The sequence below is a fragment of the Montipora capricornis genome, chromosome 7 (assembly GCF_036669925.1).
Source record: "Montipora capricornis isolate CH-2021 chromosome 7, ASM3666992v2, whole genome shotgun sequence".
NCBI lineage: Eukaryota > Metazoa > Cnidaria > Anthozoa > Scleractinia > Acroporidae > Montipora > Montipora capricornis.
Window position 1 is genome coordinate 17,170,036 of NC_090889.1, and position 17,500 is coordinate 17,187,535.

At 39.7% G+C, this 17,500-nt stretch overlaps 1 protein-coding gene across 2 annotated transcripts in view; it reads right to left on the minus strand.

Moving 5' to 3' along the window:
- The window catches only part of LOC138055260 (protein DENND6A-like), a 25,696-nt gene that overhangs the window by 6,010 nt on the left and 2,186 nt on the right, over positions 1 to 17,500 (minus strand). For both annotated transcript variants that reach the window (XM_068901238.1, XM_068901239.1), the window contains exons 5-21: positions 15,505 to 15,585; positions 14,994 to 15,044; positions 13,551 to 13,605; positions 12,934 to 13,013; positions 12,331 to 12,402; positions 11,985 to 12,040; positions 11,206 to 11,266; positions 9,413 to 9,474; positions 8,817 to 8,912; positions 7,620 to 7,714; positions 6,688 to 6,753; positions 5,980 to 6,044; positions 5,865 to 5,897; positions 3,885 to 3,941; positions 3,132 to 3,185; positions 1,477 to 1,586; positions 408 to 510 (exon numbers count right to left, since the gene is read on the minus strand). In XM_068901238.1, the coding sequence (XP_068757339.1) occupies positions 408 to 510; positions 1,477 to 1,586; positions 3,132 to 3,185; positions 3,885 to 3,941; positions 5,865 to 5,897; positions 5,980 to 6,044; positions 6,688 to 6,753; positions 7,620 to 7,714; positions 8,817 to 8,912; positions 9,413 to 9,474; positions 11,206 to 11,266; positions 11,985 to 12,040; positions 12,331 to 12,402; positions 12,934 to 13,013; positions 13,551 to 13,605; positions 14,994 to 15,044; positions 15,505 to 15,585 (1,197 nt within the window). The remainder of the gene's footprint in view (positions 1 to 407; positions 511 to 1,476; positions 1,587 to 3,131; positions 3,186 to 3,884; positions 3,942 to 5,864; positions 5,898 to 5,979; positions 6,045 to 6,687; positions 6,754 to 7,619; positions 7,715 to 8,816; positions 8,913 to 9,412; positions 9,475 to 11,205; positions 11,267 to 11,984; positions 12,041 to 12,330; positions 12,403 to 12,933; positions 13,014 to 13,550; positions 13,606 to 14,993; positions 15,045 to 15,504; positions 15,586 to 17,500) is intronic.

A 17,500-nucleotide genomic window follows, 5' to 3' on the forward strand; every position in this document is an offset into this window, starting at 1 on the left:
CTGGGAAAGTCTATGTAGGAGAGCATGCGCCGTAGGGTTCCTATAGCCAAAAATTGGCTATTTGAACTTTACGGCGCCTGCTCACTCCTCGTGCCAACACGAATGCACCAATTAGAGACGCTGTTCATTGTTCTTCTCGAAAACTAATGGGAAGACACTTTGTTTCAGGGTTCCCCAGAGCTCTTCTCTCCCTCAGTCAAGTGAAGAGCTCTGGGGTCGAGATTGCAGTGTCCCTTTAACGGCCAGTTAGATGGTTCGCATTAGAATACAGTCTTCCCCCAAAAAAGACTGGAACCACCCAGTATCCACTAGGAACTTCGCAACATAGTCTAAGTAAACTTAGCCACGCCTGTTCGTCCGAAACGTGCTCTAATACAACCAAGGGTAAAAAACAGCACAATACGTACAGCTTTTCCGAGAGCCTCAAGTTGCAGAAGTTCCAGCTTCTGTCTTATCTCTCGCTGCCGATGACGAAACCACCCTTCAAAGTTTGCAGACTTGAAAAACTTTCTGTAGGGAAAGAAATCATCTTATTTCACATGTTTTCTTAAATTTCTCCTAGTACAGGAGAGGTCTGAACACGAGGGTCTCGCATGTGGACCACATAACAACCAGTTAACTTTGTAAAATTAAATTAGAAAACATTTAAATTCAGATTGAGAAAATTGAGCTTAAACATGCAATCGATCGGGGTGTAAAGCCGAGTATATAGAAAAATTTGCAATCAAAGTAATGAAGTTTTCACAAATAGGCAGACACAATGACCCCTAGCGACTTGAAAAAGAGAAACCTTGATTCAAATTATACCTTATGGGTAAAAAGGTCAGAAAGGAGAGCCATACGAAAAGGCAACTCACAGACGCGAGGCAATGTAATGGTTGTGGTTGACGTATCTTGGCATCAGAGTTGTTTTACTACCATTTAATACGGCATTTTGCACAAAACGTTGACAAGAAAAGAAAAAACCACAAGTTCTCCCTTAGAACTTTGACAAGAGAAATAAGACGGACTTTGACTAGTAGGAATAAATGGGAACATTTTGCAAGAAATAAACTAACAAGGGTTTCAATTCGGTAAGTATCGTTAAAATAGCTACAAACGTAGCGCTATTAGCCAGTATAAAAAATACCATAATAATCTTTGTTTGTCCCTCCAAAATTTTGCATAAGCATTGTTTACATTTTCTCTTGGGACTTACAATGGTCTACGCGAACGTAGAACAAAAGTTGTTTTTTAAAAAGTTCCGCGCAAAACGAAAAGGTTTGACCACTAGTTTGACAATAGGTCATTTCCGAGTTCTTGCATGCCTCATCTTCAAAGCGAGTCCAAGTGCGATGTTTTTGTTATGTAAATTAGTTTTCATTTATATGTAAAGTAGAACTAATTACCATTACAAAAACTTCGCACTTAGACTCGCTTTGAAGAGGAGGTAGACTTAAACTCGGAAATGGCCTATTGAAATATTCGCGTTTGTACCTATAAAGAGCGACCCAGTTTCCCTTGAGCCTTGACGTCAGTTGAGGCCCAGAATGCTCCAGGGTCGTGATAAACTCATCGGCATCAAAAGACTTTAATCTCGGAGGACGCTGAAAGAGAAATGAGAAGAAGGATGGAGATCTAGTACTTATTGAATAAAGCGAAGTGTGATATAGACATATGCAGAGCGAGGAAGGTTTCATCCGGCGAGGCTAGACATCGAAGCTAAGCGAATGCCACACTACTTATTCACTGGAAATAATTTTGGGGCTCTAAAAAAGACAAAGTGTATTCGAATGAAACAAGCTGGCGCCCTTTACAGCTACGACGAGATGACACTCACCCATCGTTTTTTCCTATTATTGGACAAAGCACGTTTTTTTGTGAAATGGTAAACAGCCGTTTAGAATGGTGCTGGAGATCAGGGGCAATCAAAAATGGAGAAACATTTTAAAGGTTTTAGCTCAAGGTTGTTTGGCGAAGCGTAACGACTTTTGCCTGTTACAAGGTTTGCATAGTGACCGTTGTGAAATGAACGTGACATGAAAACTGCGGAGACGAAAACGCATCCGTAAAACATACGTTAACATTGTTGTAATGACATCACGATTGCTCCAACTCGTTCGGCATAAAATGTCCAAAAAATAAATTGGCATGAACAGCAGCGCTGTTGTGTTAAGTGAAAACTGAAAATTTACCGTCGGCTGTTTAGATCATGAATCAAGAAAAACCTGACGGGGGATAAACTGAAGTCGAGGAAAATGTGAAACGCACCAACGGAACGTGCAATGCCATTAATGAAATCCCGGTTTTGACTTTTTTAGGCTAGGCAAGCTTAAAACAAATAAGCTATCCATTCTTTTTAATATTTAAAGGCGAGTTTTGAAGGCTTGCAGATACTGTCGTTTTAATCTAAGTGTGGACACAGGACGGGAAAAAATATTCTTTGAAGTTTGAGTTTGGCAGCCGTTAAGCAAACAGTTAAAACTTTTGCGTACAATAGTTTGAAAGTATTTGAAGCATATTTTATCAGATTAGTGTCAATTTCTTAGAAAAAGTCTTTTGATGTCCAGTCTTGCCGATATTCTAGGAAAACTTGCATGAACATCTCTCAAACTTCGAATGATTGAAGACAAAACTTGTCACGTATGCAGCCACTTAGAGCATGTTTTTCCGTCACGTGTAGATGAAAACGACGGTAGTAGAAAGACGGTATGCATATGTAAGAAGCAATAATAAATTGTGGGAAATAAATCTAGTGAAGTGATCATCATAGATCATGCGCGCAGTTTATGAAATTGACAGATAGCTTTCAATAGCGGAAAAGATTTCAAGGGCTAAATGTCCGAGAGGCAATCTCTCCTGTAACTACATCACAAAGATATCGAGGAATTCACATATGACTTGACATCCTCTAATAACAATAATAATAATAATAATAATAATAATAATAATAATAAGAAGAAGAAGAAGAAGAAGAAGAAGAAGAAGAAGATTCATATAAATGCATATAAATAATATGGATTCAAAGCTTCTACTCGGTAGAAGCTGGTACATAGGTTACGCAATGATAAGAAAACTAGAATTTACCTCCAAATTAAAGTTGCAAATAACTCTAATTTCAAAGAATATGAATTTTTAAAAAAAATCCTCACCTTCCACGGCGAGATGCTTCTTTGCAGCGGCATCAAGCTGGCGACGTACCTTTCCTTAATAAGGAGAAAAAGAAAGCTGTTGTCAAGAGAAGCTTCTCTTCTAACCTTAAACGCAAGTCGCTCAAATTGGACGCATAAAGTTGACGAACGAATGATTGGTTCGAAGGTACCAGTCTGAGCAGAACCATTCCGTTACGAAAAAAAGAAGAGATTAGCCTCTAAAGGCTAATGAATAAAGGCCCAGTTTTAAAGAGTCACTTGTCTTCGAACCCATTACCTTTTAATTTCTTCAAACTTCAAAATTGTGCTACACAACCGACAAGCGAAATATAAACGCTTTACCTCGACCAGCAGCCAGTTTAATTTGGGTTTTTGGTTTAATTAAACAGAACCTCAACTCTCACTAAAGAATCACTTTAGACTAGAGAACATCATGTTTGCAATCACTCGTACGGTCGCGATAATAAAATGAATTCTCCATCAAACTTTGCAGAGTTAAGAAGCCATAAACAAGTTTCCATGTGTTAACACACGAAGATCAAACACTAGTCATAGAATCGAAAAAGCATTCAAAAATTAACAACAAAAAAGTGGCCTTACGCTCTAGTTTGCTCTCGTATTCAAAGTCACTTCCCGCACACAAACTAATTATGTACTTGTTTTTGTGCAAGAAATTTATAGGTAAATTTTGCAGGATTCCTGATCTAACTCTAACCCTTCTCTGTGCCAGTAATTCAATCTTGGGAACCTTACCAGCGGGATCATAAAGCTTTGCGTGAGTTCTACCATGTGTCTCCTCAAAATAGCATTCTAAAATAACGCAAATGTGAGAAGAAAAATATTGCTCTTTTAAGACGTACAAAAAAATCCCGGCTATATTTGGCAATATCTTTATTTAGGTTTAGAGTATTCACATTAATGCAAAACGCTCACACGAGGGTCTATAAACTTCAACGAACGAACTGTAAAACCCTTTCAGATATTAGTTATCTGTCAAAACAACTGTCCCGCTGTTTGGAAGGTTGCGTTACGACACTCCGTAGTTGGTTCACGAAACTGGGGCCCGTTTCTCGAAAGTCCCGAAACTTTACGGGCCATTTTCGGGTGTCACAATTTCTTCTGTATCTCAAGAACGGAGAGGATGTAAGTCGTCAAACTTTATGGACATGTTTCTTTTAGTTGCCTTGAAAACATGTTAAAAAATCGGCTTTCCAAAATAAGCGATTAGCAGTTTCACAAATGGCTTTTCGGGCCCGAAACGTTTTCGGGACTTTCGAGAAACGGGCCCCTGGTGCCACTTTGTCAATCAGTCACAAAAATATCCCAAATTACGGACGTCGTGATTGGTTCGCAAACATTTTCCCGCGCTTTGCGCAGGTTTCATGTTTTGACCTCGAGCGGTGATTGCTTCAATGCTCTGGGCAGGGTTGTTTGTTATTGGCCAACTGATGAACGTATAGAAGGGGTGACGGAGAAAAAGGGCCGGCACACTTTCATGGCGTTTGTGGGAACTTCTGCTGATTGAAGTCAATCTAGAACCCGAAAGATTAGCCAAAATATTCCACTTATTAACCGAGAGTGAGGTCAGTACAGGGAAATCCCAGACTGAGGCCTTGATCAATACGTCAAGGCCGAGGTCTGAGATTTCCCTGTAATAACCGAACGGACGAGGTTAGTAAGTTATTTATTATATGGCCTTTTTTTGCTCAGTTTTGGCCTGTTCTTCGTCCTTTGGATAATAAAACTCGCTCTCGCTGTGGCTCTTTTCGTCGCTCATACTAAAGAAGTATCTGTATGCTAGTCTTCTCTCAGCTATTGAAAATATAGTTGTACTTTGTCCGTGTTTTTGTTGTTTTCTCCCACGCGCTGGTAGCTTTTCCTCTCAACTCAAAAGAGCCGTCGAGCCGAGAAAAAATTTGATAATGCCCGGTCATTACAAGAAAATGTTGCGCGCTCAGCAGCCAATCAGAGCGCCCGTTCTATTGTAGTCATATAATAAATGCTTTTTATCGACTTTATCCGAATTACTACACGAAAACTGAGGATTCTGAACGAGAAATCTGCCCTTTCCTGACCATTCGTCACTAAAAAAAAGGTATTGATAGTCTGCGAATTAGGTTCGCTATCGTTTTGCGGCTGCTATTAACTGAAAAGCGTCGTTGGGGTTTCCTCGCAGTTATGAGCGCAATTTTAGCAATTGTGTAGAGAAGCCTGAAAATTTCACGACTTCAACGGGGTTTGAAGCAGTAACCTCGCGATACTGGTGCGACGCTCTAACCAACTGAGATATGAAGGCACTGACAGTGGGAGCTGGTCGTTTGTGGAGTCAAGTGTTCCCGTGGTAAATGAATCAATGAACGAAATGATATATGAAATGAATCTCGTGAAGATTTGTTGAATCAAATGTTGATGATGCGTTGAAACCGTTCGACCACCCCAGCAATCAACATCGCTCAACAAAATCGAAAAGATATCGAAGCAAAATGTCACGGTTGAAACCTATTGCTCGGGCCTTTAGCTTGGCATGATCGCATATCGTGGGCCGCATGAATTTGGTTAAAGGCCTGGTTGGTTTACTTGATTCTCAACGTCTGTTATGATTGGCCTGAGTAATAAGATAACTTATAGTTCTTCTGCTATGTGACTTAAATAAAAAAGTTCCCGCTCAGACTCTGCAATCTTAAGTTTCTCCTTCTCTGCAACAGCTAAGAGTTTATATGAACACAATCTTACCTGAACCTCTGGTGGCCTCTTTGGGTGATTTCCCTGTAACAATAATAAAAAATATTTAAACCGTTTTAAGCGGAGACTGCTTTTACACGTAACTGACGAAAGCTAATTCACATACCTTGCTTAATCTTCTGAAAATGAGTTTATCCTTCGCTAATAATTGCTTGTACTTTGTATAGATACCTGTCAAAAAAGACGGCAAAAGCCCTTCAAGAGGGATGCTTTATTTTCTTAGAAAAAATTCAACCGTCTTTCCGTTAATAAGAAATCGAAAGAGCTAAAGTGTGTGTTACTATAAAACACCATAACTAGGCATTTTCTCCATCGCCGGAAAATATTATTTTTATTCTTTGGAAACAGGAAGTGATCCAAACGATGACGACTTTACTCAGATTCTTGGCATGACCTTGGAAGTGATTCTAAAATACTTCTAAACATGACGTAAGGTTTTTGGTTTTCGATGACAACGAACAATGCAAAACATTTGAAAGATAATTGTTTTTGGAAATGAGTCGATTTGAAATCGACCAAAACCAAGGCGCATGCTGTGCCACAGTTATCCCAAGTAAAAAAAAAAGGTTTTTCACTTTGAAACCAAGGATAGCAGACTTTTTTGTGCAGTCAATTAATGGAAGTTAATCCGGTGTACAGATCAAAGATAGATTACCTAAGCTGCGAATAAGATCTACGTTTCTGGGACACCAAATAATTGGGAAGTAGGAGATATCACGCGAGGGATAGCGTGTTGCGAGTCGCGCGCGATAACCCCCCATTTGCCAACCACTCACGGTCTCGGAGATAAAGACCTCGCTCTTGGTCATTTTACCTGGTTTGGACGATAGTGTTCTCTTAGCATTGTGACCGACAACGGGAGATCTTCTTGACGAAATAACTGAGATAAAAGGAGAGAAATCAAATTTAGTACGCTTTTGCCAAAAATATGTGACATTGGGATAGCTGCTTGAAGCCCTGTGGCTAGTCCCCTAAACATTCTGAAAAAAAAATGTCCTGAGTGGGGAGGGGTTGAGTACGAATGAAGTAGATATGGTAAGCGGAAAGGTGAAGTCTATTTATAGCAGTTTCTTCACTAGGCACGATCTACGAGGTAGCGAGGCATCCGAGGGGAGCAAATTAAATCAGCTTTGTACGCTCTGATTAAGGAAGTCAAGCTTTATTTAGGCCTGAAGAAAGATTAGGGAAAATTTTAGCCAGGATGTGTAACTAAGTATTAAGCTTTGCTGGTCCGGACTAGTGCAAAACAGATTACAGTACTACACCATATTCGAAAATGGCCACCATTTTAGTATTCTTTTGTTTGTTTTGCAAATTAGCCCTTTTTGGCTCGTTCAAGATGAAATTTAAGCCTAACAACGAGATAACAAGAGGTAATTTGCAAGCAAACAAACAAATACTGCAATGGCGGCCATATTGGAGTAAGGCGTTTGGTGGTTTGGGCGGGTGAGGGGCAATGAGGTGGATTAAAAAGCAGAGGGGTAGAGTGGAGTGTTCCAAACCAAGCCGAAGTTTTGGAAAAGAGTTTAAAAGAGAAAAGAAGAATAGAATAGGGTGCTGAAAAGGACTTTCTTTAAAAGGGAAATATCTTTTGAGTTTAAAGCAATCAGTGGCACTCCAATTTGCTAAAACATGCTTTTCCCAGGGCTTTTCCGATTTTTCAATTCAATGACTTGTTGCATTCGTCCAAGTATCATGCTCGAATATGGCGAAAGGCATTCCCCTGTGTCAAATGTGATCACTCACCAAGGTTCGTCATTTCTCCTATTCTCACCATATGCGGCCAGTGTTGAAGAGTTTTTGCAAAGAATGGATTTGTAACTCCCAGAATCACCCCAGGTCTGAAACAACAAAATCCACATCATTCAGTGATCAATTTTTAAGGCCCAGGATTATTGCGAAAGAGAGCTTTAACAGACCATGGCACAGTCTACTTCAGTCTTTTGTTGAGAACACCAGCTTAACTAAATTCAAACAGTCTGTTTCCTTTTTGACTCACAGTCGTGTAAACTAGAAATTTGTACCTTGAATTTTTGTTTTGTTTTGTTTTGTGTTAGCTGGACCCCACGCAATCAATCTTCGTCGTCGAAGGGTAGGCGTTTTCCGTCAATAAATAAATAAATTCTAAGTGGCCTTGAGCATCTACACAAATGTGAGAGTTGATGCACGCGGTCCTTGTGGTGAACACTAGTCTTTATTGATAAAATAAAACCAATTAGTATATGACACACAAATGAATAGTGCTTTCCATGCATTCTGATTGCTTAGCTAGGACGTGAAGAACAAGCACTATTTACCTCTTAGCACACAGAGAAAAGCAAAATGGCTTCCCATCTCGATTCGGTTACCGAGGAGCAAATTTTATCGATAAACTCAGCTGATTGTTCAACTTGTGTGGTATACACTACAGTGTCGGTGAAAGAGGTGGATATATAGCTCGGCACTATTCACGTCCACTTTGGTGAATGTTTGTTACCTATGAACCACAAATCGTTAGCACCGGTTGCAAAATTGGACCCAGACTACTCCGTTCACAGGCTTTCACGCGTCCTCTGCGAAATTCTTTCTGTTTTCAAAATTCACATTCCTTTGAAAAACCTTTGTTCAGTAAGGTTATTCGTTTACTCTTAAACAGGAACGGAGCCATATGGCTAACGTGATCAGTCACCACGTTTTTACACCGGAAGAATACAATATATTTGCATAAAATTAGCCTTCAATTCCTCCCCACCCCCCCCTCCCCCCCCCCAAAAAAAAAAATTCTTGGTTATGGCTCCCCAACATTGCTACAGAGATGTCAAACGCAATATTTCAACAAGCAACATGGTCTTAAAAGAATGCACACCAAGCTTGACATTCCAATTTCTCTCTTACCGTCTTGAGACTTTCGTAAAAGGAGAATTTTGGGTTCAAAGAAAAAAGAGTGGAAATACTACCACTTACGGAGCTTGTGTCCTTGTGCTGTACTCTTTAAATTCCGAGTCATGAATTGTGAAGAACGGCCTGTAGTCCGAGCAGTAGTGAAGTGGAGAAATCAAACTAAAACAGAACAAACAGCACAATTCTTTTCATTCCCATAATCATCCTGCAAGATCAATTTTGTTGTTTCCCACGTATGCGTAAATAAAGTAGAGTAGAGTAAAGTTTTTGGTCCGTAAATTTCCCCCAGTGCTACAACAAGTTGCAAAATTGTTGAGACACTTTCATTAAAAAACACCTTTACTAGCTTCCAATACCCGCCGTATCTAGAATTTAAACCTCTCCCACTTCCCCTCCCCTCTCCCCCTTTCAATGTTGACTGTTTAAGTTAGCAAGCAACACTGATAAGGGGGGGAGGGGCCTGCAGTGTGAGAGAACAACTTTTATTTAACTTTGTCATTTTATCTTTAATTTTTGTTATTGATTTTTAATTGATCTTTTTAAAGCATGGAGCGAATGTACCTCTGTGAGCTATTTTCTCGCAAAAGATGCACGCAAAAATAAAACCCCAAAATATAAATAAACGCATTAAAAATAATTTAAACAATTACATTATTTACCTGGCAAGCGCTTGAACTGTTTCGGAACAGAGCGAAGGGGAAGGCGCCATGACAACTATGGGCTAAAACAAAACAAAACAAAAATCATGATAAACAATCAACGCACTTTTACAGCTATTTTTTAAAAATCCGCCTCAGCGTTTGAAAGAGTTTATTTGGGAGCCTTTCTTCCATATTGCTGTGGGGTAGGTTGCTGCCGATCAGTCAACGAGATTTTGTTATTGCGCACGAAATGAGAGTGTTACATGTGCCTCCAAATCAAAACCACTTCTTTATTATAAAATAATTAGGATAGTACGCGCACTGTCATTGGTCAATAGCTGTGTTTAGATGAGAGTATGGAAACACGGCTGTGACATTACACGCATTTTGATTGTTTATATGCCGTCAGAAGCACGCTTTCATTGGCTGGTAGGAAATATGAGCGTGTATCATGAAAACCTGTTTCAATCAAGAATTTTCCTTCATTTGTCGAATTATCTTTGAGAAATATTTTATAAGAGCAATAGAGGACTTTTTTCCGTGTTTCCGTAGACTCATCTAAACACTCGGAGAAGTTTGGAGAATTCGAGACAGTTATGCAAAGTTTGCAAACCCTCGACTGCCTCTCGGGTTTGCATAACTGTCTCGAATTCTCTCAACTCCCCCTAGTGTTTAGACGAGGCTATGGAAACACGGAAAACGTCCTCTATTGCTATGGAACACAACACCGAATTCTACGTTCTCGTGTCAGTGTTAACAATTTGCGAGTTCTTTAACTTCTCACACAAGTGCTGTGTCACGGGGAATACGGCTTCTCGCGTCCTCATCCGAGAAGACTCAAATGTGCAACCATTTAGAGATGAGATTTCAAGGACAATGGTTTCTCTTCCGTTATTTCACCATAGAAAGTCCCAGCCAGTTCCTTTTATTAATGGGTGAAACGTCGAGTGCGTTATTCTCGTACAATACATACTTAATTGACCACAACCCATAGGGGCTTTTCAGGGCCAATGAAACACAATCAATGAAACGACAGAATACAACAACAACTGTTAAGAAGCCCACCTGGCCGGAAGCACACCAGTTAGCTATTTACAAGTGGAGCCGAGAAGTTGAACCAGGGAATACCCGATACAAATTAAGCAAGTGGTCAAAGCACAGTTAATATATGAAGATGATTTTGAAACTCGACAAGTTTCTTAAATACAAGCCACACAATTTTTTCTAAAAGACAGTCAATCTATAAAGTTTCCATTAACTTATTCAAAAGACAGTTGTAAACCGAGGACAAAAGATTGTGCATGATTACAGTCAAATTAACATGAAGTGCGACAGTACTGTTCTCGCTTTTCAAGTTTTCGGGGTTTCATAACCAGTCAATCTACATGAACCATGGTCAGAACAGGTCCTGGACTCGGGGTCTCTGCATCTAGAGGCAAGTGCTCAACCACTAAGCCGCACTGTCTCAATCAATGAGGAGCAATTGTCCAAAAAATTTTGCCACAGATAGAGCGGTTTTCAATTGAGTGTCGAAAGTAATGAGCGAATTGCTTTGGTTTTCCATTACTTCACTCAGTGATTGATTTCAAGTTCTCGCGCCACTTTTCAACCAATCAGAAGCAAAACCAACACCAATCGTGGCTCGCGTGCACATTTTCCCGCGCTTTGTGTCGGCTACGTGTAATTACTTCAAGTTTGATTGGTTTACTGGTCATGGATTGTTTCCGTCCGTTTTGATTGGCCAAAGTAATTACTTTGGTTTTGGTTTTACGACACTCGATTGAAACTCGCTCTAATACCAAGTGCAATACCTCATTTGTCAGCACTAATTCCCATAAAAGATGAATATGTGGGAGAATGGATTGAAGACATCTAAAAAAAGAAAACAAGAATCAAAGCTTACTTAATAAGCCACACTGGCGCAAGATTTGGTAGGAAATGAGATGTAGGTTCTAACAACGGAAATCGGTTCTAAAAAAAGTAAACATTCTCTTGTGGCTCTAGAACCTTCCCTAAATCGAACACGAGGTTTTGCCAGGAGTTATAAGGGCCTTGCTATCTAGAGTTAAAAAAGACAGCTTTTGTAACAGAACGGACCTTTGAGGTGAGACTACAAATACGTCGTCTACGAGAATGTCTATTCTTTTGTACGTTAATCTTCTTTAAAATTACGTTCTCTCTTTAAAACAACAAACAAACAAAACTTGATACTGATTGTTCGATCATCGGTACTTTTTAAAAAGCCCAATACAAGTGCGATCTTTCTGCTCTGATACGCGCATCAAATTCAAAGGTCGAAATTTCTTCACGTGCGCACGCCCAACTTGATTTTAGCTCAATTTCTCCTTTTATCTACATACATCGCGCAACTTCTGAAAATACAGTGAAAAGCTGGAAAAAGGGAATTTTTATTCTTTCTTGACAAGCAGCACCACTCTGTCTGGCGACTGCCGTTTCAAGTTCACGAAACTACGCTTCTAGGAACCATTTTCCCAAAAGCTACATTGGGTTTCAGAACTTTGGGCTTTCTCAACCCGCCGTTTTGTTAGCTTCCTGACAAAATTTGTAACGATTTTTAGAAAATACCAACCTAAATATATCTGGATCCTTTAACGTTGGAATCACTTTTGGCGAAGGCATTTGAGGCTGTAAAATGGAAAAAAAAGTTGATGACGGCATTGACTGGTTGTTTTTCAAGGGGAAAACACATACTTTGTGCTGTAGAAAATTGGGTGAGCTGGGATTCTTAAATTTGGTATCCCACATTCGTTGGCCTACATGTAAGAGACCCATTTTAAGAAATTAAAAAAAAAAAAAACAGCCAGCTATTTTAACAATGAGAAAAATGCTATGCAAAAACACCCCTTGCACCTCGATTAGCTCTTTGTGTGTATAGGGCAAGACATGATATATTAGTAATTTAAATAACTCATTACAATTGGAGGAACAAGTGGATTGTCCGGCGACGACACTGCTCCTGGTTTGTCTCCTCTTGAAGGAACTCGCACCTAACAACACAAACTTGATCTGTTAAGTTCATACTAGTAATGCAACGCTCAAGAGGGATGCATATATATGATGGAAAGTCGCACAAGTTACTTGTGGGTTTTTTTTTTCACACTAACCTAAGGGGCAGTAAATGTGAGCATGCAGAGAGAATAAAGTTATAAGTTGGACATTCCATGGTATAAGCACGATATTCCATGGATAAGGATTCCATTTTGACACACAGAAAAAATCCTAGTTTGATATTAAGTTTAAAGCACAACAAGTGTTTGAGCAATGACCTTGTACTTCATGGTAGAATGACGATTGTCATGTAATTGGAAAAACACATACAGTGTAATTAAAATTATTCCAATTTTTATATTCAAGTTTGAGAGCCCCAACATCGTAAGTAATTAATAAATAAATTATTGGACTTGTAGTTTATGGCCGAATACCATAATAATTTGATCTCCACAATGATAATCTTATTAAATAACTTAGTCGGAATGTGAGGAAATTCTGTGATTTAAAAAAAACAACAACAAGAATACCTGCAATACATTCCCCATAAGTGGTAGCTGTAATGTGTGTCCTGCCTCTGGATAGGGCCACTGATCAATGTCATGACAAACTGAAAAATGCAAAGTATGCATTAAGCAACCATGCTGACCTTTTAAAAACCAAGGGTTTCATTAAAGATTTTCCTCTGGAGGTCATCAGCATTTGGCAGCTGGGCATTTTTAATGTTCTTGATGATATAAAAGAAGCAGAAAAGATGAAAGCAGCCAGGCAAAGTCGTGGGAAAAGAGTGTGCACAGCCAGTCAATTTGTCGACTGTACAGCCCTTAATAAAGCCTCTGTTAAAGTCTTAAATAATAAAAAGTTCTCAAGCAAATTGCGCTATGACTTATTTGGATCAACTACGCATTCATTGAAAATGTCTCAGTGCAACTAATAATTAATGTACAATATACCTGAATAATGAAATGTTGCACTTTACATAAAAGTAACCCAATTTCCCTTTAACACCATGTAAGAACTTGATTTAGTCCTGTACATGTGTGGATACGGATCTGGTTGGGATTGGGTTAAGCCGAATGAGGGACTCTTTGTGACAATGTGAACAGAATCTCGTCATGTGGCTTTACAAAATAGACAACACGCTTACCTGCTTCTAAACTGAGTTCTCCATTCTCAAAGAAACTTGGAGCTACAACCTGAATCTGTAACCAAGATTCCAAAGAGAATAACAATCAACAATAATGTGTCTCTAGAGATTGGTTGCAAACGACCTATGTGTATAACAAATAATTATTATCATAGGTGGTTTCCAACCAATATCCGTGGAGACACAGACAGCAATGCTGCAATGTACAATAATATTGCTGGTGGATGAACAAAAGGAGCTAATGAGCAATCCACCAATCTACCTGCCAAAGCCAATGGGTGAGGCAGATGACACAAACCGAGGCATTGATAATCCTTGCTATCATGCAAACCAAATCCAATAATTATTATTTTATAAATTTTTTTGGAAATTTCTGAGTACTCGTAAAGACAGGAGTGTGCACAAAAATGCGAGAGAGAGAGAGAGAGAGAGAGAGATAGAGAGAAAGAGAGAGAGAGAGAGAGAGAGAGAGAGAGAGTGACATTTGTAGGAAAATTAAGGCATGACCGTAACACAACACGGGGAACTCTCTGCCATGCTTTTTTCTGTGTGTGACTGTGTGGGTTTGTTAATGTCCCACAGAGAGTTGTGAGACGGGGCCTATGGGTCATAGTAAAATTATTATCCAGGGAGACTTGAAAGTCTAAATCACTTGAAGAATGCCACACAAAGGCCACACTTTCTTGTCAGTTGTCTAAAGAGCCCAAGTGTTGGTCCGGCCAGAGCTGAACTGATAGTCCAATGCTCAACTTACCGAGCCAACCAGTGGGTGGTTGACTTAATTTGCATTGAATTTTTATTCTTAATGGGTGTTGCAAATTGGGATGCTTCATACGAATTGCTCCCTTTTTGGGAAGCGCCATTCAACAAGTACATGTTACTAGTTACACATCAGTTGTTCCAAGGATCTTTCATTTAACAAACCCTAGCAGGAAATAGGCAGCTGTCTTGTCAGACAGTACACATGCTTAAGCAAATGGTATTGCTACTTCCCCCATTTCAGTTCTTTGTTGCACAAACCTGCATAAACTTTGCCTGTCCTGCGCCACATTGTCCCAATACTCAGGCACCCCCTAAAGATCGAAAAGCCCCCGGAGGGGACCCCTCCAGATCTGTTTCCCAAGATTTAACCCTTTCACTCCTGTGGGTTCCCCATTGACGAGTAAAATCGTCTGGCGTTAGACAGAGTAAAATCTATAAGTGGCACTATTGGGAGTGAAAGGGTTAATGGGGACATAGTTTTTGAGTGAATCTAGCTGTTGTTAACCCTTTCAGCCCCGTGGGGTTCCCCATTGACGAGTAAAATCGTCTGGCGTTAGACAGAGTTAAAAATCTATAAGTGGCACTATTGGGAGTGAAAGGGTTAAGTTGCCACACAGGACCATTTACGGACTTATTCACCCCTTAGTATTAACACGTCTGAAAACAGTCTCATATACTTACCACTTCCGAAAACAAGTTAACATAGGGAAGCCTTGAAATAAGGACAACAGACTGAAACAAAACAATGTACGCACATCATTACTAATGTTGACCATCACTCTGATTTCAGTGCATATGATGAACAACAGAATATTGAAGAACAGAATATTACGTTTTTTAATCTGTCTCACTACAGAAAAGTAAGCAATAATGTTACAAAACAGGAACCATGCTTCCCTGATATCCAGTTTGACCCTATGATCAAAAGGTGTTGTTGCATGTGTTGTGTCATTGACAGTCTGGATACAGTCAGTTAGACTACCGTGCCAAGTGCGCGTGGTTACACATATACAAAGAACCTTTTTATCATTTAAATTGTCCCAGCTACAATTAGATTAATCACCACATCAATTTGCTCTAAACGTCAGCAATACAGTAACCACATTATTGACGATAATTAATTTTGCAGAGCTAATTGGGAATCTGAGAAAGACCTGACAAAACAGTTACACTAGCAGTTTCTTTGCTATACCTTTTGAAAGTAACCTCTTTGTATGCTTGGATCCTTGACTTGGCGGAAGTAAGCAAAGCCGTAAAAATGAGCTGGATCACTCTGAAAATGTGGAAAACTACTGCATTAACCTTTGCTTAATAATAATAACACCAAGGGGTCATTATAAAAAGCTTCTAAAAGACAATTGACAAAGTCGGAACTGTTTTTCTGACAATAACCTTATCCTTCATCCTTTCTCAGGCTATTACAGTGTGACATGCCTTACTGTGATCACCTAACAAAGTTTTTTAAAACTTATACCCCGATCAGGGTGTGCGAATTTGATTGACAGTCACCCCTCCTTGCAAAGTTCACACGGTTGTAAATTGAACACCTTTGAATGGGTTGTCAAATGTGAAAGTTTGCTGGGTGGCCATGGTAAGGCACGTCGCACTGTAAGTCTCTTCTAAACTTCCAGTTCATATTGTAACTAAAAAATACACCACGTAAATCCGAGCCACACACGATGGCTTCTGCAGGAACGTGCTCATTGCGTGGGTGGCTCAGTTGGTTGAGCACCAGGCTGTCATGTGGGAGGTTGTGAGTTCAACTCCGGCCAGACAAACACTCAGGGTCTTTAAATAACTGAAGAGAAAGTGCTGCCTTTGTAATTACAAAAAGTTGCAAATGGTTAGACTCTCTAGTCTGCTTGGATAAGGACGATAAACCGTAGGACCCGTCTCACAACCCTTCAATGTTCATAATCCTGTGGGACGTAAAAGAACCCACACGCTTGTCCCAAAGAGTAGGGCATGTAGTTCCCAGTGTTGTGGTCTGTCTTCTGTGGTGTGTCATGGTTGGGAGGGTAAATGCTCGGAGATATTACATGTAGCCACACCAAGCTACTCTAATATCATATGATATGATATGATATGATATGATATAATATGATATATGAAAGTGAGCTGAATGGAGGGTCACCGGTCATGGTCGTTGCAGGTCCAAACAAGATGGCGTCCAAACAATCTCATGACGTTGGCCCAGTAACACCACAAATTTCTAATTTTTTTCGTACGGTATCAAGACTTAGTATGTAACCCCCAAAACCCATTGGCATTGAGATAATATATTGCTCAAATGATTTGAAAATCTATCCGAAGCCTTCAGTTTAACTGACTCTATAATATATTATGAGGCAACTTTCAGCAACTGATTTCTCGCTTTCACCGTTGAGAAGTACTTGCTTGTACTATAGTTATCCATTTTTCCAATAATGTTTCTGGCAGAATATAACTTTAATTTGAAAACTGAAGGTCTTGCGTGACTCTTAATTCATTACAGTGTTATCTTAATGCCATCTAATAAGAGCTCAGTTTACCCTAAAATGCACCAGATGCAACCATTTGAAGCCAATTTTTTCAAACATTTTCAGGGGGAGCATACCCCCAGACCCCCCTAGCATGCTGCCTATTACTATAGCCAGCTTGTCTACTACTCAAAAACATTTGGACTAGTGGGCTGCCCAGATGTATAGAATTCAAAGGAGCCTTAAGGGAGCTATGTCATGCTATTTCCCAACATGTATTTCAACCATCACCTGAATTTCCAAAAAATTACAATATTCAGCTCTCTCTGAATAAAAAAAGCCAAAATTTAATGATATTAAAATATTTTAGCATTCTATTCAAATACCCTAATTTGTGCTACGGAATGCAGGAAATGCATTCTAAGAGGCTCAAATTTCAACAATTTCCAGGGGAGGATGCCCCGACCATCCTACAAGTTTATGCCTTCAGCCATGAAAAGCAAGCCTTCGGAGCATGTTGTGAATGTCCATTCTCCGCCTACTCCTCCGGTTTTGCCACCTACTAAAATTTCTATTGAAAACCCTGCATTATTTCAGTCATAGGTAGCAGTGATGGTCCAGTGATGAGTCAGAGCATTGATCGCCTCCTATTAATGTGGTTGGAGTTTCATTCCCTGCATTATCGAACATGCAGACTCAGCGTCATATGTGGGTGAGTTTGTTGGTTCT